Here is a 24,426-nt window from a genome sequence, read left to right on the forward strand (position 1 = left end):
CAGAGTGTCTCGTGTCTCTGTCGGTCGAGGCAGGTGAACCTGGAGATCTTAGGCGTGCCCTACGCCGCCTGGCCCATAAGGTCAGGTTCTCCAATTGGCGGCCCAACGTGTGGGCGACTTCAGCGGTAGTAGTTTTTGCCCGAGAGTCGTGAGGAGCTTCGCAAGAAAATTCCAGAGGATTTCGCGAACCACGTGAGCGACCCCTGCATGTCGAAGTGGACCGAAGGTCTTTTGAATCGTGGCTACTCCTTCCCGACGGCTGCTGACGACTGCTGCCCTGACTGTCGCCCTGCCTTGGCCCTTTGGTGATGATTGGTATCGCGAGACGTTAGACGGACATCTGTTGGCGTGAGAAAAGCATTTAGTTAAGTATTTGTGGGTAGCACCCACTCTTTGTTTTTGTTTTGTTATTCGATTAGCGCGCTAACCGAAGCCAAGGGGTAAGTACGTTTGTGCTGTGACTCTATTGTCTGAAAATCCCTTGACGTTTGTAAGGAAGTCCAGTTCGTTACGAAATGCCTGGATTTAGTAAGTTTAAGAAATGTTGCTGTTTTGGTTGTTCTAGGGATTCCCGGCTAGAGGATTCTTGTCCGATTCCTCCAGTTGGCACTCCTACTTACGAGCTTTACTCAAAACATGGTCTGGGTCCTATTGTTTTTAATGAAACATGGATCCGATATACTAAAAAAAGATGGTGTTTTACAGTGGCCACAAAATGGTTCTTTTGAGCCCGATATATTAGATAATTTGGAAACAATTCTATTCAAGAGAAAAGCCCGGCCGGCAATGTTTGACTCTTTTCGCCTCTGGTGTAAGGAAGTCAAACAGAAAGAAATTAAACAAATGAAGAAAGAAAAGAAAGAGCAGAGTATGTCGATTTTACAGGCTGCCCAACAGTTTAAAAATGATGAAGCTGATCAGGTGATTGAGGTGTCGGAAAGACAACATCGTATGGCAATAGATAGATGTTATCCTGTGTTACCTACTGTAGCAAAGAGTAAAACACCTGATGACGATTCTTTTATGTCCCATTTGTTGACATTACCCCCACCTTATGTGTTAGGTGCTAATGCACCGCCATTACAACCTGCTGTTAATCCAGCTGTTTTGGTTCCTGCACAATTGCCTATCCCTGTGATTCCAGCTCCGCGCCCTTTGCCAGCGACTTCTGTACCTCAATCTTCTGTGTCTCAGCCTCCTCCATCTGTCGTTTCTTTTGCTACGGATTCTTCTTCTGTTTTACAGAATACGATGTCTCCTGTTTTAGTGTCAGATTCCCCTGCAGCTCGTCAGCATTTAGTCGACTCTGTTTCAGGTCTTTTGTCGCCTTTTCTTGGGTCTCTTTTCTTTTCTCCTGCGTCGTCTAGGAGACAATCCCGTAGTCAGTTTCCGGATTTTGAAGAACGGACTAAATTAGATTCTCTTGCTCGTAATTGGATTATGAGTAGTGTACAGTATAGTGTACGTGATATTTTAGATACTTTTCTCCAATGGAACGCGCCTACACAGAGATACGTGTTCAATGCTATGTGCAATACGTTGATTAAAGAACGGGGAGATGTGGATCTGGATTCACCTCCTCAGGATTTATTCGAAATACAGGATCAATTTGATAAGGGACTTATTGTGGGTCCTGCTGTAGAGCGTGCTGTTCAGAAGCTTGTTACTTTTCGATCCGCCTTTTTCTCTCAAAATTCTCTTGAACCTGATCCCGCGGTTCGTCGTAAAACGGCACAATATCCTATGCGTGAAGTTCCTCCGATATGGAGAGATGAGGTTCCTCAAGCAGGTGCTAATCCAGGAGTTCCTGCTCATTTTCAGCGTATATGGGTACATGATCCTTGGAAAAGGTCAGAAGTATTGGCACTTAAACAGTCTTTACCGGACCCTCGTAAAAATCCTGCTGGGTATTACAAAGAGTTGTCCCAGACTGTTGACGCTTGTATTATGAATTTGGCCGATATTGACTTACTTATGGGAAATGTAGTCCCACAAGCAATATGGTCCAAGATTCGTAGGCAGGATCATTCTGCAGCTTTAGGTGGTGATTGGACTGCCATTACAGCTGCGGATGCAGGACAAATAGGTGGTGCCAAACCGGATGACTTGATTACGGAATTACCTGGAAGAATAATAGATTTGATGAAAACTATGATGCCTGCAGTGCGCGTTAACTGGGATAAGTTAGCGGCGTGTAAGCAAAAGACGGATGAAAGTGTCTCCGACTTCTTTACTCGTTTCGAGGAGACTTTCATCGACCATAGTGGTCAAGACATGAGTACTGAAAATGGACAGCGATTGTTCGTAGACAAATTTGTTTTTAATTTACTTCCAGAATTATCACATAAATTGAAGCAATCCGAGAGTTTGTGGGCTGTTTCTTCCACTGCCCAGATATTGGCTACTGCTCAATATTATGAGAATACGGATAAGGAAGATAAGGAGAAAGCGGAGAAAAAGACTAAAGAATTAAAAACGAAGGTTCTTCTACAACAGGCTTATCCCCCTTGTTCTGCTCAGCCCCAATATCAACAGCCCCCGCAGTTTCAGAGGTTGTTGCAGAAACCGGTACCCTCAGTTCCACGAGTTCCATTGGGTCCTAACCAGTGTGCCTATTGTAAGGAAGATGGTCATTTTAAGAATGCTTGTCCGATTTTATTGCAGCGGTATGGTGGACCATTAGCACCACGGGGTTGTGGTGATTCCCGGTCCATATCCAGAGGTAGAGGACGTGGTGCGTCGACTCAGGAACGACGTCCCTCTCTCCCTCAGGATTCTACAAATTACTTTGATCAGCAGACTTCTCAATCTGCACAATATTACAATGATGACTATTGTCTCGATAATGAGGACGTTGATTTTCATACTAGCTAGGACAGCGATAGGCAAAGCAAGGGAGTCGTATCAGTTCCAGTGGATCAGGAAGGACCTTATGTTAATGTTATGGCATTAGGTGTTACAGAACCATTTCTCTTGGATACTGGTGCAATGAGAAGTTCTATAATGCATTCTAAACTCCCTGGGGCACCTTTGTCTGGCTTAACAAATGTTTCTGTGGGATTCTCTGGCGCCCCAGTTTCAAATCCGGTTTCTTGTCCTTTGCCCATTTCTATTGGTCCCTACGATTTGGAAGCACAGCTTCTTTTAACAACAGGTTGTGGAGAGAATTTATTGGGTTTGGACTTATTGAAACGTTTATATGCTACGCTGTATTGTTCACTGTTGTAAATACCTCCAGGACTCCAGTGCAGTGCAATAAGTTTATTGCGCAGTATAACAAAGAGACATCTTCATAAGGAGCTGGCCAGGCACAAACTGACTCTACTTAGAATCCTAGGAAGAGTACAGAGCCATACATTCTGGAATACAATGAGGTAAGGGAATAATGGAAATAGAGATAGGAATAATGTACAACACATCTTCTCTCGTTGAAACAAAAATAATAGAATTTTAGGAAAAGAAATATTCATTAATAGCAGAAAGAAATGAAAGCAATTAAATTGTAACATATTAACAAATTCGGGAACACACCTCGGTTCATCAGTAAACATATCATTCACAAAAGTAATCATTTAGATACAAAGGTGGTCTACGAGATCGTGGACATCTTGGGGTTGGTTGAGGGAATTCATGAGTTAGAGAAGAAACAGATTGGTTTAAAACATCACTACTAGACTGAACAACAGGAGCATCACCACTACCATCTCTCCTATTTAACCCCCCCACAGTATTGGAGGAAGAGGGGACATGAGAAGGTATAAACATGTAACCAGAGGAATCATTATTACAATGTTGAACGTGAGGAGGAACAGAACTAGGAGTCTGAGAACTGGCAGCAGAAGAAGTTTTCTGATATAGAGCTACCCTCCTCAAATTCCACTTCTCTCCGTTGGAAAGCACTACATAGTGAGGGTAGACCATCTTCACATAAAAGGGACCTCTAAATTTAGATAAGCCCCCTGAAACCCTACCAGACTTTACTTTTACAAGATCACCCTTAGAAATCTTATTAGAAACTGGCTTAGTCAACTTACTGGCAGAAGTAGACCCAGATGTAAGTGTACTTTTTGTTAATTCTGATTGAGAAACAATATTTTAAAGCAAGAGGGAGTCAATTTTGTGCTGGGAACTCTGCCCCTCATAATCTCAAAGGGGGATTTGTTTTGAGAGCCATGAAGTGTAGTACAATAAGCATAAATCATTTCACGAACCATATCAGAAACCGAGGAACCTTTAGAGACTGCCATCTGAATGGTTCCTTTGACTAATCTGTTTAAGCGCTCACAAAGGCCATTCCCTTGGGGATTGTAGAGGGATGTTCTATGGTGGGAAATACCAGAAACTGCTAAGAATGAGCGCATCTCATGGGAAACTAATTGTGTACCGTTGTCAGTAATGATGACATTTGGAAAACCTTCCATAAAAAACAAAGATTTCAAATATCTTATGGTCGTGTCAGTAGTGATGTCCTTCAAAAATTCTACAGACAACCACTTTGAAAAACAATCCACGACAACAATAGCAAACCTCTGAGATATAGGTAGTTCATTCATTGGACCAATGAAATCCAGACAAATAGTATGCCACGGTTCCTCAGGAAATTTTAACTCCCCAACTTGAGACCCCACGGAAATTTTCAACCTTTTTTCACCCGCCTTACAGGTAGGACAATCTTCAACCCAGGAAGATATAGCTGAATCCATACCAGGCCACCAAAAGTTCAATTTGAGTCTTTGTTGTGTTAACGTTTGACCTAAATGCCCCTCATGTGCTATCGCAATTAATTTGGTTCTTAAGTCAGCAGGAGGAACAAATTTGTCTCCACGCATTATGACATCATCTTCATATAGAGACAACTCATCGATAATCTTTAAGAAAGGACGAACAGAAACATGAACACAGCTTTCTCTCCGTGAACCTAATTTGATTAGTTGAATAACTTCTTGCATGACACAATCTTTAGACATTGCTTCTAACCAATCCATACGGGAAAAGGAACTTGCACCAAGCGAAATAACGTCATCCATCCATGCAATATTTTCCTCAGTACCGTCAAGACTGAACATTTCACTGGACTGAGGCTTAGTTGGTATCGCCAACCTAGACAAACAATCAGCTTGGAAGTTTTTCCAACCTTGTATGTGAGATATATCAAAGTGATATTCTTGGAGTTTGGAAGCTAATCTTGCCAACCTTGGGGAACTACAAGTTGTACCACCAGGGGAGAGTATTCTAATAAGCGGCTTGTGGTCGGTTTTAAGATTGAAACGAGTGCCCCACAAATAAGTGCGAAAATGGTGTGCACCCCATGCGGCAGCTAAAGCTTCTTTCTCGATGACTGAGTAATTCTGTTCACATTGAGAAAGAGTGCGAGATGCAAAAGCAACAGGCCTCTCACCATCCTTATGAGACTGTACTAAAACAGCGCCAAGGCCACAAGCACTTGCATCAACTAACAAGGTGGAGATTTTTTTTGTATCAAAAGGCGCCAGAACTCTTGCATTGCAAATGGCGTCTTTGATGTCATTAAAGCACAACTCTTGATCATGTCCCCACACAAACCTGCAGCCCTTTTTTAGGAAGGATCTCAATGGTAGTGTCTTCTCTGAGAAATTTTCTACAAATTTAGAATAGTACTCAATCAGTCCCATGAAGGAACGTAATTGGTCCTTATCAGTAGGACAAGGAGCAGAACGTATAGCCTCCAATAGGTCTTTTTTCGGCTTCACCCCACTAGTGGATACTTCATGGCCTAGATATTCAATGTTCTGAACAAGAAAGGAACACTTCTCCTTCCGCAAGGTAAGACCGGTTTCCCAAAGTCTATGTAGAACATTCTTCAGGACATGATTGTGTTCAGCAACAGATTCACCAAATATCAAAATGTCGTCTTGGAAGAATACCACATTTTTTAACCCCTTGAAGATCTCAGTGACTAATCTTTGGAACACACTCGCCGCCGATATCAGACCAAAAGGAAGACGAGTGAATTGGAATATACCATCTGGGTTGATGAAGGCGGTGAGATGTTTCGAAGATTCATGAAGTTTAACCTGATGGTAGGCACTCTTCAGGTCCAGCTTTGAGAAGAATTTCGCCCCCTGAAGAGTAGATACCATCTCTGATATATTCGGTAAGGGGAAGGTGTCCGCAACGACACATTTATTTAAAGCCCTGAGATCCACACAGAACCTAAGTTTGCCATCAGCTTTTTTAGAGATAACAACCGGGGAAACCCAGGCTGATGCTTCTGTTGGTTCTAGGGCTCCAGACTGAAGCATTTCCTCTATCAATGCACTCACATCCTCACGGATGGAAATGGGAATCCTCCTGACACGGTGTTGTATGGGTAAACTATTCTTCTTCAGTTTGATGAGGTGAGAATAACCTCTCAACTCACCAAGTTCAGTTTTGAACACCGATCTAAATTCATCAAGAATGGATTCGATAGAGTCATCATCCACCACCATGATCTGATTCTTGGCACGTGGATTAATTACAATGTACAAGTCGTATTTATGAATCCAACCGAGGATGGGAGGACCATCAATTGAAACGTACACTTTCCCCCAGGTAGATCTCTTCTCAAAGCAGATGTCAGATTCAAAGAAGCCGAGAATTTCTATCTTCTGACCATTGAAACCTTTAGCTGATATATCACTCTCTTCTAAGTTTACTCCTTCCCAGAAGGTGTCAAAGATAATTCTGGGAATAATGGTGTGACGTGACCCTGTGTCTACCATTAATGACACTTCGTGAGAGTCAATCTTGAATATAGCCTTTGGTCTGTTCTGTCTGGGATCCTCTCCAACGACATCGATCTCATCTACTACCAAAAGTCTCTCAGCTTCACTCTCATATTGGTAATCATCTACAGTGGCAGCCCTTTGTTTTGGTTTTGCTTTGCACATCTTCGAGAAGTGTCCCATTCTGCCACACTTGAGGCATTCTTTATTTGCTGCAAAGCAAAATTTCGCATCTGAAGAATGACTACTGCTTCCGCATCTAGTGCATAGTTTGTTGGTAGTAAAGTTTTTCTTTTGTGGAAACTTCGGTTTGTACTTTACAACAGCAACGTTGTCACTTCCACAATGTTCACATTAAGCAAGACTTTTCTTTTCAGAGACTACTGATACTTCCTGTTGAGGACTCACTTTGTGGGAATCAAGAACTTTCATACATTTGCTAGATTCCTCAATGACTTTTGCTAAGTCAATGGCATCCTTAAGTGAGGGGTTCTTTGCAGCCCATAGTCTTTCCTGAATTTTCTTATTAGAGCATTGTACAATTAGTTGATCTCTAATGAGTTCGTCGGTCATGACACCGAATTTACATTTAATAGATAACTCTCTGAGTCGAGCCACCAAGTCATTTATGGATTCAGATTCTTTTTGCTTCTGAGTGTAAAATTTGTAACGGTTCATAACCAGATTCTCCTCCTTCGAGAATCTAACTTCTAATCTTGCTACAGCTTCTTTGAATTCATCATCCATATCTTGTCCGTTTGCTCTTAAGGCTATTGGCAAAAATCTGAAGACTCTCTGCCCTTCTTTGCCAAGTGTGCTCAAAAGAATGGCCTTTTTCCTCTTTGCCGAGAACTCTTGACCATCTAGTGCTTCAAGATAGTTGTCGAACATAATATACCAATCTTCCCATGGTATCTCTGGTGTGCCTGGTTCAGGTAAAAATTGTGGTGGCAAAGTAACAAGAATTTGTTGTGACAAGTTCATGAATTCCAGTTAATTATGGCCAGAGATAATGATTAAAAATTTTTTTTTTTTTTTTTTTTTTATATGAATAAGTATTTGTTTACAAATATAAATTTCCTTTATGGTATATCTCTGTTTGTATTCTGCACATGGGAAAGTATTGTTCTGATCAACTGTTTTTTTCTTGTGTGGATAATTTCAAGCTTCACGATCGATTCACGATGAGGAAACAGGAAAACACGGCTAATAGTGAAGTGAAACACATTAAAATGGCCGCCGCTCTAGATTGAGGCTTGGAGCGCACTGGAACGAGGCTTGAAACGAATGGATGTTAAGCGCGAGGCTTCCTTTGTTTGCGCGCATGCGTGCAATGACTGGACTGCCTCTCCGTGGGCCTGAAGTAATGTGGTGACGTCAATCGCTATGCGCCTAGCAACAGCATCGGTTGCAGACGCGCTCGCGCAAGAGCCAAAAGGATTTTACTCACAGTTCCTGAATATCCTGTAGAAATTATCACACGTCGGCAGAGGGTAAAAACGAAGCTGCACGCGTTAGGTTCTTTCCTTATGAAGATTAGTCTGTTTTCTAGTCGGCACTGTTCCAAAAGGATTTAAATCTCTATGGACCGCCGAAAATCACCGGAGGTACTCCTGACCAGCTACAAAACGTCGCCAAGAATTGTTGTAAATACCTCCAGGACTCCAGTGCAGTGCAATAAGTTTATTGCGCAGTATAACAAAGAGACATCTTCATAAGGAGCTGGCCAGGCACAAACTGACTCTACTTAGAATCCTAGGAAGAGTACAGAGCCATACATTCTGGAATACAATGAGGTAAGGGAATAATGGAAATAGAGATAGGAGTAATGTACACCATTCACCCTCTGGTGTGCACCTCACTTTGGGTGATAAATTGACTTCTCCGATGTATGTATCTAAAGACCAGCTACCACCTGAATTACGTTCACTTCCTGCTACACTTTGGGCTACGGGTCCGAATGATGTTGGTTTATTGCAAATTACACCATATGTGATTACCGTTAAACCCAATGCCACGTATTCCTCAATATAAAATATCTAGTGATGGTGAGAGAGCCCTGTTGGCCATTGTTCATGATTTGGTTCAGAAAGGGGTGGTCGAAGAGACTAGATGGAATGTTTGCAATAGCCCTATTTTACCTATTCTTAAACATACTGATCCCTCTCAGCCACCTGTGTACCGTTTTGTAATTGATCTTCGAGAGGTCAACAAAATTGTTGTCCCTCAGTTTCCTGTTGTGCCAGATATAACTGCTTTGCTTACTATGATTCCTGCTTCAGCGGTCTGGTTTTCGGTTATTGATCTTAAGAATGCTTTCTTTAGCATTCCTATTGCTGAGGAAAGTAGGGATCTCTTTGGCTTCTCTCTCGGAGGCCGAAGCTTCCGGTTTAAACGTGCACCTCAAGGCTATTGTGAAAGTCCTTCAATATACAGTCAAGCTTTGAAATCTCAGCTTGACACCTTTTCCTTGCCCTCAGGTGCTACTCTCATCCAGTACGTGGATGATTTGTTAGTGGCTGCTGATTCGGAAAATATCTCTAAAACTGCAACTGTGTCGCTCTTGCAACATTTGTCTGATTTACATCATAAAGTATCATCTTCTAAGTTGCAATATTGCCGACAAGAAGTTACCTACTTAGGTCATCTCTTGTCGAAGGAGGGAAGGCGATTGACCCCAGAACGTATCCATGCAATTGCACGGATGCCTGTACCGTTCACACAAAGAGAAGTACGTGCTTTCTTAGGCATTACCTCTTACTGTGGACAGTGGATTCCGAATTTTTCCCTACTTGCTAAACCTCTGTTGGCACTTACACTTAAAGATACACCCCAGCCTCTTCCTTGGACCGATGAATGTCAAAGGAGTTTTTCTGATTTACATACTGCTTTGTGTTCTGCTCCTGTGTTGGGTGCCCCGAATTACAGTAAACCTTTCACGCTCTATGTCCATGAAAGGGAAGGTTGCGCATTATCAGTCCTGACGCAACAATTCGGCGACAAACAAAGGCCGTGTGCCTATTTTTCGGCAACACTAGATCCAGTAGCTAAAGCATTACCTAGTTGCCTCAGAGCAACAGCAGCAGCGGCAGCGGCAATTTCTATTCGTCAATCCGCTGGACTAGTGTTAGATCATACTCTTAATGTTATGGTGCCACATGCAGTAGATACTCTTCTTAACAGGACAAAAACTCAGCACTTAACGAGTGCCCGTTTGTCTGGATATGAGTTGACACGTTTAGACAGCCATATACACATAAAAATATGTAATGTTCTAAATCCAGCAACATTGTTGCCTATTTTGGATGCGAACCATGTACAAGATCAGCATGATTGTTTTCTTCGCACTGAAGAAGAAACGAAGGGTCGAATAGATCTAAAGGATACACCACTTGTGGATCCGGATGGGATCCCATGGGTAGATGGGTCTTGCTTCAAACTTCCTAATGGCGAAACCACAGCTGCTTATGCAGTAACAACTTTGTACACAGTGGTAGAAACTGCACGCATTTCGCAAAATTCAGCGCAAGCTGCAGAATTGAATGCGTTGACAAGAGCATGTGTGTTGGCGAAAGGGAAAAGAGTGACTGTTTATACTGACAGTCAGTATGCGTTTGGCGTTGCCCATAGTTTTGGTCGTTTGTGGAGGGAAAGAGGATTCTTTACCCCCCACGGCACCAAGATACAGCATGGTCAGTTGGTAACCGACCTTCTTGAATCGCTTTTTTTGCCTACTCAAATAGCGATTGTGAAGTGCAGTGCACATAAAAATATTACTGATGACGTGGGTCAAGGAAAAGCGTTTGCAGATGAAATAGCGAGGGAGACAGCGAGGAATGTTGAAAGTCGCATGTATGTTGCGGGCCCTGCAAGATGGGTCGCAGAAGGTGGTATGTGCGAAGACACAGTGGAAAGTGTGAAAGCAATTCAGAAGGAAGCCACCGAGAAAGAATGGAGTACGTGGAAAGAAAGTACGGGAATGTTGGATAGTATGGGATGTTGGACGGAATTGTCAGAGCATCAACGATGGTTGTTACCAGATGCGTATGTATTGCCCGTAGTTACTATGGCTCATGGACCAGCCCATATTAATGCAAGGGGTATATGCAAGCTTTTAGCTCCAGTATGGCAAAATGAAGGTATTCCTAAATGTGCAGAAAATGTGGTGAAACATTGCATTGTTTGTTTGATGCACAATCCAGGAAAGGGAACACCAACTCCAGCAGGTCACTTTGCACCCCCTACGTACCCATTCGAGGCACTGCAAATAGACTATATCCATATGGAACGCTTTAACAATCTCAAGTATGTCCTGGTGGTGGTTTGTGCCTTTTCCAGATGGATAGAGGCCTACCCCTAAAGGACAACACTGCCTTGTCCACTGCAAAAATACTTTTGACGGAATTTTTCCCGAGGTTTGGTTTGCAGCGCATTGTCTGGAGTGACAATGGAAGTGAATTTGTAGGTCAAATTATGCAAAAGGTGTGTGTGGGCCTAGGCATTAGACAGAAATTCCATGCGGCAAACCATCCTCAGTCAGCGGGTCTGGTAGAGTGCTATAATGGCACTCTCAAACTTAAATTAGCAAAGATTCAGGCCAGCACAGGTCTTTCCTGGCCTGATACCTTGCCTTTGGCACTTCTTTCAACTAGAACGACTGTTCATTCTCGTTTGGGGCTTAGCCCATACGAGATTGTTTTCGGACGCCCAGCTAATGTTTGGGGAGTCCCCAGACCCAAAAAGTATTCAGACATTCCGTATCCGTTGTTGGTTGACTACTTGCATGATCTCACCACTAAATTGCATGTTATTCGTCAACAGGTCCAAAACGCTTTGCCGGAGGCCTCCTCAGATCCCGGACACTCCATCCAGCCTGGGGATTGGGTGTGTCTGAAGAACTTCCAGAGGAAAAAGAACTTGGAACCTCGCTGGGGGCCGCCGAGACAAGTGTTACTCACAACTCGTACAGCTGTCAAGGTCTTGGGAAAGAAAAATTGGATCCACGGCGTGCATTGCAAAAGGGTAGCATTGCCTTTACCTTATGACCAGTGGGTCCGAGAAGGTATCGGTGATAGTGAGTGCGAGAAGGTACCCAGCTTCGTACCGTTCAGCAGTGCACGCCTGGATTGGACTAGCTCAGAGAAGGAGGATGATGACGTCTTACAGGAAGCTGTACCTGTGCATCTGAGACTTAACACTACAGATCCCGAACATTTATTCAAGGACCAAACAACGCCTGGAAAGAGACGAAACAATCTGAGAAAGAGATTGCCTAAAGACAATTAATTTTGGTTTCCTTTAATTCTTTTTATAAAGAAAGGTTCCTTTTTCCTTTATCCATCAAGTTGCAGGGTCACGGTAGGAGTCTTGAGCTGTGACCTGAATAGTGACTAGGTCAACAGGACTTGCAGTGTCATAGGACGGCTAACAATCACAGCCAAGTGATTAAGGAAGATTATCGTTAGCAACGCCTTTAGAGCAATGGATAGTACAGGAAAAGGGAGTGATATTAAAATGATGAAAAGAGCTCATTATAAGAAATTATTATACAGTCATTGTGGAGTAGCATTATGTATTTTAGTATGTTTATGTAGTTTATTAGCATGCATAGGATGGCTTATACATGTCCTACAGTTAGTACCTGTTCCCGCTTCTGTCCCTCTAACTCCCTCTACTACTGTTTCTCCGCATACATTTTACTCACTCCCAGATCACGAGCAAATGAGAAGAATGGAATATCCTAACAATTCGTTCATTCAATTGCTACACCAGCATCAATTGATAGTAAATGTTACTGATTGTTGGGTTTGTGGTCTCATACCACATAATACACAAAGAGGAATGCCGTATCTAGTTCTCCCATTTTCATATGAGGGTTCTGCTTGGGCCTATCTGGCTATGTTTTCCAATGCATACCAGAATCAACTTCGATATCCTCCTTGTGGATCCTATAATGGTGGAGTGGATTTCAGTCACAGTCCTTTGATAAAGGGTATTGTAACGATGGCAAAGATTGCTGACATTAGCAAGATTCCCAAAGATGAGAAGAGAGCATACGATGGGTGGAATATAACTCGTTATACTCTCAGCCTCACTGACAAGGTTAAGCAGCAGAGTTTTACACCGATTTGGGTACTACCCCAAAGAGGTCGTTTGTGCTTGCAAATAAATAGCCAGAATACCAAAACTAAGCCAGAGAGGAGTAATTGCTCCCATACTTATGTTTATACTCCCTCTACTCCCGCACCATTGGTGGCATTGCAAGGTACATATTTTATCTGTCATGACAAAGCTTATACATGGCTTCCCACATACTTCTCGGGGACGTGTTATATAGCTTTTCTCCTTCCCCCTACATATACTGCTCCTGCTGATTATCATAAAAAGAGAGTTGCTAGAGGAGTCGTAGATTCGGAAGATACAGCAGGGCAAGAAGGAGGGGATTTTCTAAAAGGGTTTCTTCCCTTTTGGGGTCCGATGGCCAATAGCAAAAATATCAGACAGTTGGTCCGTGTGGTTGATGCTACCATCAATGTGACTTCTGGAGCATTCAAGAATTTGACTGCTGAGCTTCAGGCGGATCGACTTATGACTTTACAGAATAGAATGGTTTTAGACATAGTCCTTGCAGATAAAGGAGGAGTCTGTAAACTGATGTTATCCAGTTGTTGCATTTATATTCCTGACAATGCCCCTGCAGTATACCAAGCCATCTCTAAGCTACATGTCATCTCTGAGTCTATTCACCAAGATACTGGAGATTGGTCTGTGATGGGATGGTTTTGGGGACTACTGTCCACTTGTGGATGGAAAGTGTTAACTTTCCTTGGAATGATTTTAGCACTCGTCTTTTCTTGTTGTCTTTGTCTACAGTGTGGTCCAGCCATCTGTGGACTTTGTGCCACGATCTGTGTCTCCAAACCAGTAGCACAACAGACAGAAAATATTAAGATGATGGTGCAACAACATCTCAATGACCTTATGACCATTGATATCGACTCAGACTAACATGGGTTCCTTTGTGCATTGCCTGAGTATGGCAAAAGGAGGGTCTGAGGTTACGTAGTTTTCGGCCCCGCTTCGCTACAGCCGCCATTTTGTGTTTAGCCGCAATTTTATGTTGCCTCACTCAGGCAGCACTGCTAACGCGGTACAAATGGTCCTTTTGCCTTTTTAGCTGCTCCGTGTCTTTCCTGTTAAAGAAAAACCCTTGTCCTTGTGGACGACACTGATGTCAGGGTCTGGCCGAGTTCGCAAAGCCATGTCTAGACTGATTAATCCATGTCTTACTCCACTGTTTGGGTCCCACCATTCTTCTCTGCTTTATCTTGTTTAACTGGCCTTCACTATTCTCTCCGTGTGTTCTCTTGTTACATAGCTCTTCTTTTGAAGCATTCTACACATGTTTTGCCACCTGCAAATTGAATTACGGGCACTAGTGTTGATTAACCTGAGGGGAGGAGAGCACACGGGGTTTGGAAGGAGGGTGTGTTTTAGACATCCGATAGCTTGTTTTCAAACTATTCCTATTTGTCAGTTTTGTGTATATTGGGAGTTGTCATTGTAAACTTGTGCTGTATAATAGACTGTGTGCCACGGATTGAAGTGGCAGTCTCTTGAGAACTTACCTGTGTGGTACTTCTTAGATAACTGTACTTAGCTGCAGCTAATAAAACTACTTTTCTACGCCTAACAGAGTGTCTCGTGTCTCTGTCGGTCGAGGCAGGTGAACCTGGAGATCTTAGGCGTGCCCTGCGCCGCCTGGCCCATAAGGTCAGGTTCTCCAGCAGACATTCAGGTGAGTGGAAACAACTTCAGCACAGCTCCCCAAAGTCCACGAGCGTGCCCCTGGGCCCCCTCCGTACTGCCAAGCCATTTTCTCTCAGGAATCAATACAGGTAGGGGCTGCCAAATGCATACACGGCTACATATATACACACATATATGACATCCAGCTCCTTTTACCCAATCCTGCATCATCAACAAACAGCAATGAGCAATCCGGATTGTCCTTTTAGGTCTAGCCTATGAGATAATGTTATTTTGATAGACAGACTATTGTTTTCTCCCCGCACGTAAATACATATTACACAAACATACAAGTGATTTCAGTCTGCAGACTTCACCCATTGTTAAATTCTCATGTTCCTTCTGCCCATCACAATGTGGGGCAATAGCTCAATCCATTTTACCTACTGGTTCCCTTCACTATGTGCGACTGCATAAAGCCTGTGCACATTGTTCATGTGTGCCTAAAAATTATTATTTTCTCTTCAGATGCAAAGCAGGTTCAAAGTGTGCTTTTTATATTCTTTCATTTTTAAATGAACTTCTAATGCTGGCAATTGATTTGCCCACACTACATTTGAAACTTTTTTATGAAGTGTTTAAATGACATTGCAACATTGTATCTATCTGCGATTTGAGTGCTTGTTTAGGTGCTAATTTACTCTTGTCTACTTCACAAATAATAATGAAATGCACAGCACAGAACAAACGCTTGTTTATAAATAGGGCTCCCTGTTTACCGTTTTTACTGAATTTTAAAGATAAATACAGACAGAAAACCGTTTAATTTCGTACCTGTGTTTATTTTTAAGTGTGGATAAAAACGAATATATGGTGCATTTTGAGTGATTCTAAATACAATTTGCCATGACTGCCCAGGGTAATAACTGTGTAGATTGATATGTAAGGGGTGGAAAAAAGAAAGGAATTTTAGTAAAGAGGCTTAAACAGCAGTAGGTACGCACAAGGCTGATACTGAGATGTGCATATTTTCATATAAGTGTATTGATTTATCTTTTTAGGGTGTTCAGATCACTGAAACCTTGCAGGTATTCAAGCATGACTGCATATTTATTAGTTAAATAAATGTGGAAATATACCAGTTTCAGCATTATTTTTTCACAAATCACATAATAAATATGGATAAATACAGACAGAAATGTCAAAAAAATAAATACCATAAAACCGGGAGCCCTATTCATAAACATCACTGGTGAAACAGGCACATCCATTTTTTTTTATAAATTTTATTGCAGACAGAACACAGCCATATTTAGGAGACGCTGTATTTTCATTCTTCTCTTTTTATTTGTGTGGTATATCTTGCATTAAAAAATTAAATTAACCACAGCACCAGCTTGCCATGGCCAACCCAAATAACTTTGCCAATGCTTGTTTTGAATGGTGCCTGGCTGAGATATGAAACTTATTGTGACATCATTATCAAGACAGCCCCTTTGGAATGCCAAAAAACGCCTTGACACCCGAGGGGTCCACCTCGCACAGCCATCACAAGCAGGCCCCATCTTTACGCAGCTGTCCTGGGGAGGATGCAGCATTATCGGACTTTGCATAGATACTTGAATTCTTTCTGCAGAGCCGGTCCAGATTTCTGTATACTTAAACCGTATTATTTTCAATTAATTTCATATGCACCAGCTACACACGAATGCATGGCTAAGAAGCCAGCTGCGGTCTTTCTGGGTCCCTCCCTGTGTTCTTTTAATATCAGTCATGTGAATCCCCACTCTCCACCCCCACCTTCCCCGTTCAAACGGTGGCCTGGTGGGGGATCTCGTGACCTCCGGTCAACTGCACAGTGAATGAGCGGGGGAGCCGGTCATGGGAATCGTACTCCACCTCAAAAGATTTAATTCCATTAACAAGCACTGTCAAATCTTGTGATGCCTCGAATTATCTCTAATTTGTGCAAAGTAGAGGCCGCATCACGCTCCTGCTATTAGAAGGGGCTGCATAAAAGAGGTCGTTCTCTGCCAGTGGGCACAGTACCTGCCTTGTTCTTAGCTTATAGCTCTTATACCCCCCCCCCCACCCCTGCGCCACCATGCTCCATCTGTTTCGTAAAACCTCTGCAGCATCAGTAGAACTGGAGTAGAGTCAGTTTAGGTGCTGAATGTCCATTTTAAGGAAGATACAAGGAGCCTAGTAGATTGCATGGGCACATGGCCTTGTGTCTGGGTGGTCTACCTCAGGTCTTGGAAACACCAGACCTTATTTCTTTAAACTTGTTCTACAGTCTCAGGGACCAAGAGAGATTTTATCTCAATGCACAGACTGACCTCTTGGGTTCAAGTTTTGTTTAGCGACCCCCAGCATTCCATACAAAGCGAGGGATCCAGCATGATATTAATATGTTGACAGGTCTTCATGTCCACAAAGATGCACGTCTGACTGTGAACACATAAGTGAGCAGGAATCAAAGTCCATTGACCTACATATTCAAACGTAATAGAAGGTGAGGATTGTTCAGCCTGTACGTGCCTCTGGCCAGGGCTCAGTATTTAAAACAATAAGTGCTGGGCCCAAACTTGTGCTCAGAAGAAGCCAGCGCTGGAGAAGGTTGCAGAGCCGAATACCAAGGCTGGGCTGTCCTGTGTCCTCTTCAAATATCTTTAACCCATCAAAGACACTCCCTGCACCCCTTCTCCCTTGTGCACTCTTTGTCCTCTGTGTGGCACTAATTTTCCGTCTTTCTAGTCCTCCATATTTCCTCCTTTTCTGTTTCTCTTTCTTTTCTTCTGGGTGAAAGCATGATGAAGATAAGTAAGTGCCGGTGCCCAAAAACACTTGCTGGTGAGCCCCATCTGCAATCACCGGCTCAAATTAAGCACCGTCTACGGTTATGGATCTCATAACATGTATGTCTGACTGTGAAGATCTACAGCTTGATGTGCGCCATGAAAAGATTTACAGGCCCATGTGTGTCGACTGTGAAGATGTGCAGGCCCATATGTGTGGGACTATGAAGATCTAGAGGTCCGTCCAAATGTGTCACATGAAAACATACAGGTCTATATGTCAGACAGTGAAGATTTATAGGTTCCTGGGTGTCATTTGAAGATCAACTGCTCCATGTGTGTCTGACTGTGTTGATCGAGGTCCATGTGTATCATGGGAAGATCTATAGATCCGTGGCTGTCTGACAGCGAAGATCTACAGGTCCATATGTGTCTTGCACTGTGCAGACCTACCAACCCATATCATTTAGGCATCTGATGTAGACATCATACCAGCCTGAGTGTGGCGATGTCCCAGTCCCGACATGTGTGATGTGCATCTCTCTGTTTTCACATATCCCAGTGAGCCCATCTCTGACCAGCCCATGTGTCCAGCTCTCAAGATACCCACAGGCCTCCCAGTAGGTTTCACAAAGCACGGAGATTCCCGTGCCCACTTGTCCTAGCCACCCGCCCCTATACAATGTGAGTCACTGTAGTCCAGCACCAAAAGATGCCCAATCCATCACTCAGACGGAGCGAGAGCTGCACAGAAACCATCTCTCAATCAACTTACCAACAGATGAGTCCGGCCACAACGGCAGTCCAGGTGACGCAGCACGTGTTGGGCCTCTTGGTCTGCGTTTGCTCCTCTTCATGAGAACAGCAGGCGCAGCACAGGTAGACAACAAGCAGCACAAGGTTAAGAGCCAGGCACGCGGCGGCCACCAACGCAAAGAACAGCAGGGACTGAAAGACACAAGAGAAATGCATACGACGTTAAACACAGAGCACAACCCCTGGAAAAGCAGAACGACTTTAAATACAGAGAAATGCACGATGGGTCGAATACGTTTCGCGCTTCTAGAACGCCAGAAACTGAAATACGCGCTTTGCTAAGGATCTGCAATCAGACAACAACCACTCCAGGGCACTTTTACTAGTGCACACATTTTCTGCAGCTTCGTCACACAGGGACGATTTAAAGGTTCTCTGGTAACTGCATGTGCTCTACATCCCGGAGTTGTAATAATGATAAAAATGTGTTTTTATAGCACTGAATAAGGTGAATTGACAGCTGCTATTAATGTTACTCCATGTATTGACCTCCGAAGGATGAAGACCTGAACTTGGGTTCAAATGATGAAGAGCAAAAAAAGCAAAAATAAGGCAACAAGTATTCTCCAAGTACGCACCCATGATCTGTACCAACATTACTACATTCATCAGAACTGCCCAAACCCTGCTCCAGTTTAAGAAAGTGCAGACGGCAAGCCTCTAAAGAGCACTACATGACGACAAAGTAACACTCCACTTCCGTTCACAGCACACAGCTACCCTCCCACCACTTGCTGACTATGTCTAGCCTCTGCACCTGTGCAGCCCCCTCCTGGATTCTGGCTTGGTTTGTGCTGTAGAAACACCACATACATACGTAATCTCGGACACGCTTTTCCCCTTCTGAAGGGTTGGGATGCAGCAACATGGCAGGCAAACAGAACCGCCACTCAGCTATCCAACTATCTACTGGATGGGGATTTCTATCTTGCGAATTCTGCAGCCGCATCCTGCTGGGCTCCTGTTTGTTCTCTCACCAGGTGGCAGAAGAAAATCTGTATCTTCCAATCAATAGCAAGATGCCTGGAAAGTTATGAAATGTTCTCTTCACCTTTGACAACCTCACAAGGGCTAGAAAAATCACAGCAACCGGGAACTTTAGTAACACAGAGTGACGCAGCCTTCTCCTTTATGCACATTAATTAAGGAGATGGGTGACCTACTCCAGCCCACCTCTTTTACCCTGTACTAAGACATCTAGAAAGAGCTTGGAATCTGGAGTGAGAGGATTAAACATACCATTTAGTACAGCCTATATTAGCTTACAATAAGCATTGGCAAGCCATTGGATTACCATTTCTCAAGTGTCACTGAGAACCAGGCGCGCCACGCCCATAGGGCTCAAAGGGCTTCAGCCCAACGCACCCCCCCCCCCTCTGTGTGTCAGTCCGGGCTGAGATAGCTTCTCGGGCACACACCCGAGTGCTTCACAGGTCTTTAATATACCATTTACTTGTTAACGAGTCGTTGTTTTTTCACCCCTTCTTTGAGCCCCCGCATCTCCAATCTGCCTATTGCTGGAAGAATTGGCTCTCCCCAGACATTTTTATTAGGCCCCGAAACCTCCCTCCCCCCCCCCCCCCCCCCCCCCCCCCCCCCGCCAAATTTGGCTCTAGTTGCGCTCCTGCTAAGAGCAGATATGTAAACTTCCCTCGGGCATGCACAGAAAAAGTAGTTGAAGCTTCACTGGTCACAAACAAAACAGTACAAGGCAGGATCGTAACGAAGACGTCCGGAGATCCCCAACTTAATCTGGGAAGGTGGTGGGTGCATTCAGCTCAAGGCCAATGAATTTTTGTGAGATAAGAGACTTAGGAGCCCCTCCTCACACTCTGCTTGGGGTCCATAATTTTGTGTTACGCCACTACCTTAAGGGCAGTACCACTGCACGTGTACGTACACACATTTGTAACAAACCGCAGGAATGCAAGCTTTCTTCAAACACACACAACTGATACAGCACAGGCGATAGGGACAGGTCCTACATTACAGCGAAAGAGTGTCGTTCCACTGAAATGCCCCCAGAAAAGCCCCAGAGATGAAAAATAAAATGGTAATGAATTGACTTCATTAACATTTTTTTTCTCATCAACCCATCCTGAACCAAGTGTCAGGACGGGACAGGGCCCGCTGAATAGGGGCAGCAGCAGGAAGGGGTGGTGAGCTGCCAGTGCACTGGTTTAAAGTGCGCATGTCTCTTTGGCCGGCCATCTTGCAATGTCCAGCCACAAAAATCGCAATTTAAACTTCTCTAACACAGTTAGAAGGCAAAAGCATCCAGTGCTCATGTGAGCATTGATAGTGGCCGCTCCTTACACACCTGGTGCTGCTGTCATGCTGGTGAGAGCAGCACAAGGATTGGTTAAGGGAGTTGGGTGGGGACTGGACGTCATGAGCGAAGAGGACTGAGGCGAGAAGGACGCAGCAACACTGTAAGTAAAGTTTTATTTCATTTTATTTAATTTATGTTTATTTATTTATTTGAAGTTTTATATGGCGCGGACATGACCCGTTAGGGTATCAGAGCGCTTTACAGGGTAAGATACGTTGCATACATGATGGCATAAGCAAAATACAAGGATGGGGGTTAGGGAAATAACAATAGAGGGACAAAGCCATGGATATATACAAAAGTCAATACAGTTCCAAAATCAGCGAGCGATTTGGTTACAATAGGACACAAGACAGAGATATATACAATAAATGGTACAGTTCCAAGTACAGGATGGCATTGGCAAAATACAAGGATGGGGGTTAGGGAAATGACAATAGTGGGACAAAACCAAGGATAAATACAAGAGTCAATACGGTCCCAAATTCAGTGAGCGACTTGATTACAGTAGGACAAAAGAAAAGATATGTACAATAAATGGCACAGGGAGCATTGGAAGGAGTGAGAGTTGTTACACGTAGAAGGCCAAGCAATAAAGGGGATTTTGAGAATGTATTATTTTGTGTAGCCACCCATCACCACCTATTTGCCGTCCCCTCCACTCCACATAGTTGCCAGCCACCACTGACAGGCGACCTCGGAGGATAAAAAGAAGCAGTAGGTGAAGGGGCTATATGTTCGTATTCCCACAAAATCTCCTTCCCAACCCCACACTCATTATTGGCCTCAAAGCGTAATGAACTTTTTTATCATCTGGAGAAGATTCTACTTCGAGGAGAACATATTTTCATGATATATATTGTTTGGTGTGAACATCTTTGACTACCAACTAGTCACAAATTGTTATATTTAGAAAAGTCACAGTCTATGCGCATGTGTGCTAAAAAAAAGTGTAATATCAGAAGAGTGTGCGAAAATTGTCAGGTTCAAGGATTGTCTGCGTTCCTGTACAGCAGGATAATTGGAAAGGAAGGAAAAAGAAAGAACTAAAAGAACAGCAAATAGACTGACAACGAGCTGATAAGGAAAGAGAAGGAATAGAAATGTGTGAAACAACAAAAGGGGCAGACAGAAAGAGCAGAATACGCATGTAAGGGAAGAGGGGAAGGGGAAGAAGGTGAAAGGAGCAAGTATAGAAGAAAGAAATGCAAGATAGCAAAGTAATCCGTATATTGAATAAAGAAGAGAGAAGGAGAAACAAAGCAGGTAAAGGAAAGAGTAAAGCTTTAAAGAAAGACATGAGAATAATGTATTAAGTAAAGGGAGAGAAATGAAAAAGCATTACAATTATAGACAAGGGAAGACAGGGGGGTAAGTTATAAGTACGCAAACACGTCATAAAAGTCCTAAATAAGAAAAAGGAAATGATGTAGGAAAAAAGAACGCGTTTGGGGGAGAAAAAAATTAGGGAAACAGAGAAAATGCAAGGAAAGAAAATACACACAATATTAAAGGGACCTTTGATTGAACATAAGGAATATAAAGAGACACAACGACCACAATAAATCACCACTTCGATTTGAGTTAAAAAAAAAAATATATATATATATATCGAAACTGCAGCAAATATTCACAGGTGTTGAGGAAATGTTCCAGCTCAGTTACCGCAGTAAGCCTCGCTGCCACGGATAGTTTATTTCCAAATTGCGTTGCTGTGAAAAGAAGGTAAAATCCTCCCCGAGCAGGAAATGAGTGATGGAAAAGAGCCAGGAAGGTTCGAGTGCCACCCACGCCCTCTACACCACCCCTCCTACAACCAGCAACCACAGATCAATAGGAGCTGTCCTCAGGCACCTACCACACAACGTGGGAAGTGACCGGTGGTGGAGTTGAGCGAGGGATGTTGATGTCACTTTATGGCAATCACAGGCAACTAGCAGCCAAAAAGCTGTAAACACTTAACCCAGTGTCTCCAATCACCACCACCTTTCACGCTACCCTCCCCATGGCTTTATTCCCCTTTTCAGGACCATCTGAAAGTGGTGCTCGGGCGAGGGGTGGAGGGAATAAGGTTAGAACCTTGTAAATAAAATTAAAATAAAAAAAACACTACTCCCAAAAGCTCATGGCTAGATGTGCGTATTGCCTAATAGCTACACTTTAGTCCTCTCAAAGAAATACATGTTAGACTACCTTTCATCTCCCACCTTTCATATCCCACCTCAAAGTCAAGCCTTTCTCCCTCTCATCTCATCAGAAATAAAGTTAACATATAGACCAGAGAGAGGCAGCTATCTTAGATCTGTGTGCAGAAGCTTTCAGAGCAAGAGAAGGTGGCACACTCATTCTGTTATCGTGGAGTGTATATATGCATCCAACAGCCTAATTTACTATTTTCTCATTAAAAAAGGTTAGTGGCAGGGAACGTGATGGGGTGGGGTGGAGTAGATTGGAGTGGAGTAGAGTGGAATGGGGTAGATTGGAGTAAAGTGAGGTGGGGTAGATTGGAGTAGAGTGGGTTTGGGTAGATGATTGTAGGCTGGAGGGGGTAGAAAGGAGTGGGTTGGATTGAGATGGAGTGGGGTAGATTGCACTGGGGCAGTTGGGTATATCAGTGTGGCAGACTGGAGTGTGATAGATTGAATTGGGGTAGATTGAGGTGGAATGGATTAGAGAAGGGTGAGTGGGGTAATTGGAGGGGTGTGGGATAGATTGGGATGGTGTGCCAAGATTGGAGTAGGGTAGATTGGGGTAGAGTGGGATAGTATTGGGATAGACTGGAGTGGGGTGGAGTGGACTAGAGTGGGGTAGATTGGAGTGGGTGAGTGGGGTAGATTGAATGGGGGAGATTGAACTGGAGTAGGCTGGGGTGAAACGGAGTAGATTGGGGTGGAGTGAAGTAGGATAGATTGGAGTGGGGTAACTGAAGTGGATTGGGGTGAGGTAGACTGGCATGGGGTGGGTTGGGGTCGGGGTGGAGTAGATTGGGATTGATTAGATAGGAGTAGATTGTGAGTGGGGTAGATTGGAGTAGGGTACATTGGGTTGGAGTGGGATGGGGTAGATGGGAGTGGTGTTTTGGTAGATTGGAGTGGGGTGGCTGGGGAGGAGTGGGTTAGATTGGAGTGGACTGGATTAGAGTAGAGTGGAGTGTGGTAAGCTGAAGTGTGGTAGATTGAATGAAGTGGAGTGGGGTAGATTCGAGCAGATAGGTTTAGATTGGAGTGGGGTTGATATGAGTAGGGTAGATTGGGGCGGAGTGGGATGAGGTAGATGGGAGTGGGGTTTGGTAGATCGGAGTGGGGTGGCTTGGGAGGCGTGGGTTAGAGTGGAGTTGAGTGTGGTAGGCTGAAGTGTGGAAGACTGAATGAAATGGAGTGGTGTAGATTGGACTAGTGTAGATTGGGGTGGGGCAGATTTGGGTAGAGTGTATTGGAGTGGGGGAGATTGGATCGTACTGGAGTGGATTGAGGTAGACTGGAGTGTAGTGGGGTGGATTGGGTTACAGTGAGCTGGATTGGGGTGGGGTAGATTAGAGTGGAGTGGTAGAGTGGGGTAGCTTGGAGTGGAGTACATTGGGCTAGACTGTAGCAAAGTGGAGTGGGTGGGGTAGATAGGGGTACACTGGAGTGGGATAGATTGAAGTAGAGTGGGATTGACTGGTGTGGGGTAAGTGGAATGGGTTGGGGTAAGTGGTGTGGAGGGGAGTTGTGTGTTGTGTCGTGGAGTGAGAGGCATAGATTTGGGTAGCGTGGAGTCAAGTGGCATGGAGTATAGTGTTAGAGTAGAGGGGCGTATAGTGGAGTGGCATGTCAGAGTGGAAGGGCATGGAGTAGAGTGGCATAATGTAGAGCATGCATGGTGTAGTAGCGCACTGCAATTACAGACAACACATTTTCAATTCAAATGAACATTATATTTGCTTCAAATTACTGTTTTACTGCATACAAACGGCAATGTGTGCTAATGTCATCATGTACTGCAT

The 24,426-nt window shown here is 43.8% G+C and overlaps 1 protein-coding gene across 1 annotated transcript in view; it reads right to left on the bottom strand.

Annotated features, from left to right (window-relative positions):
• TTYH2 (tweety family member 2) overlaps nt 1-24,426 on the bottom strand; it is a 423,103-nt gene that overhangs the window by 234,279 nt on the left and 164,398 nt on the right. The window contains exon 2 of the mRNA XM_078654259.1: nt 18,069-18,241. Within this exon, the coding sequence (XP_078510385.1) occupies nt 18,069-18,241 (173 nt within the window). The remainder of the gene's footprint in view (nt 1-18,068; nt 18,242-24,426) is intronic.

This window comes from Lissotriton helveticus, chromosome 7 (genome assembly GCF_964261635.1).
Source record: "Lissotriton helveticus chromosome 7, aLisHel1.1, whole genome shotgun sequence".
NCBI classification, from domain to species: Eukaryota; Metazoa; Chordata; class Amphibia; order Caudata; family Salamandridae; genus Lissotriton; species Lissotriton helveticus.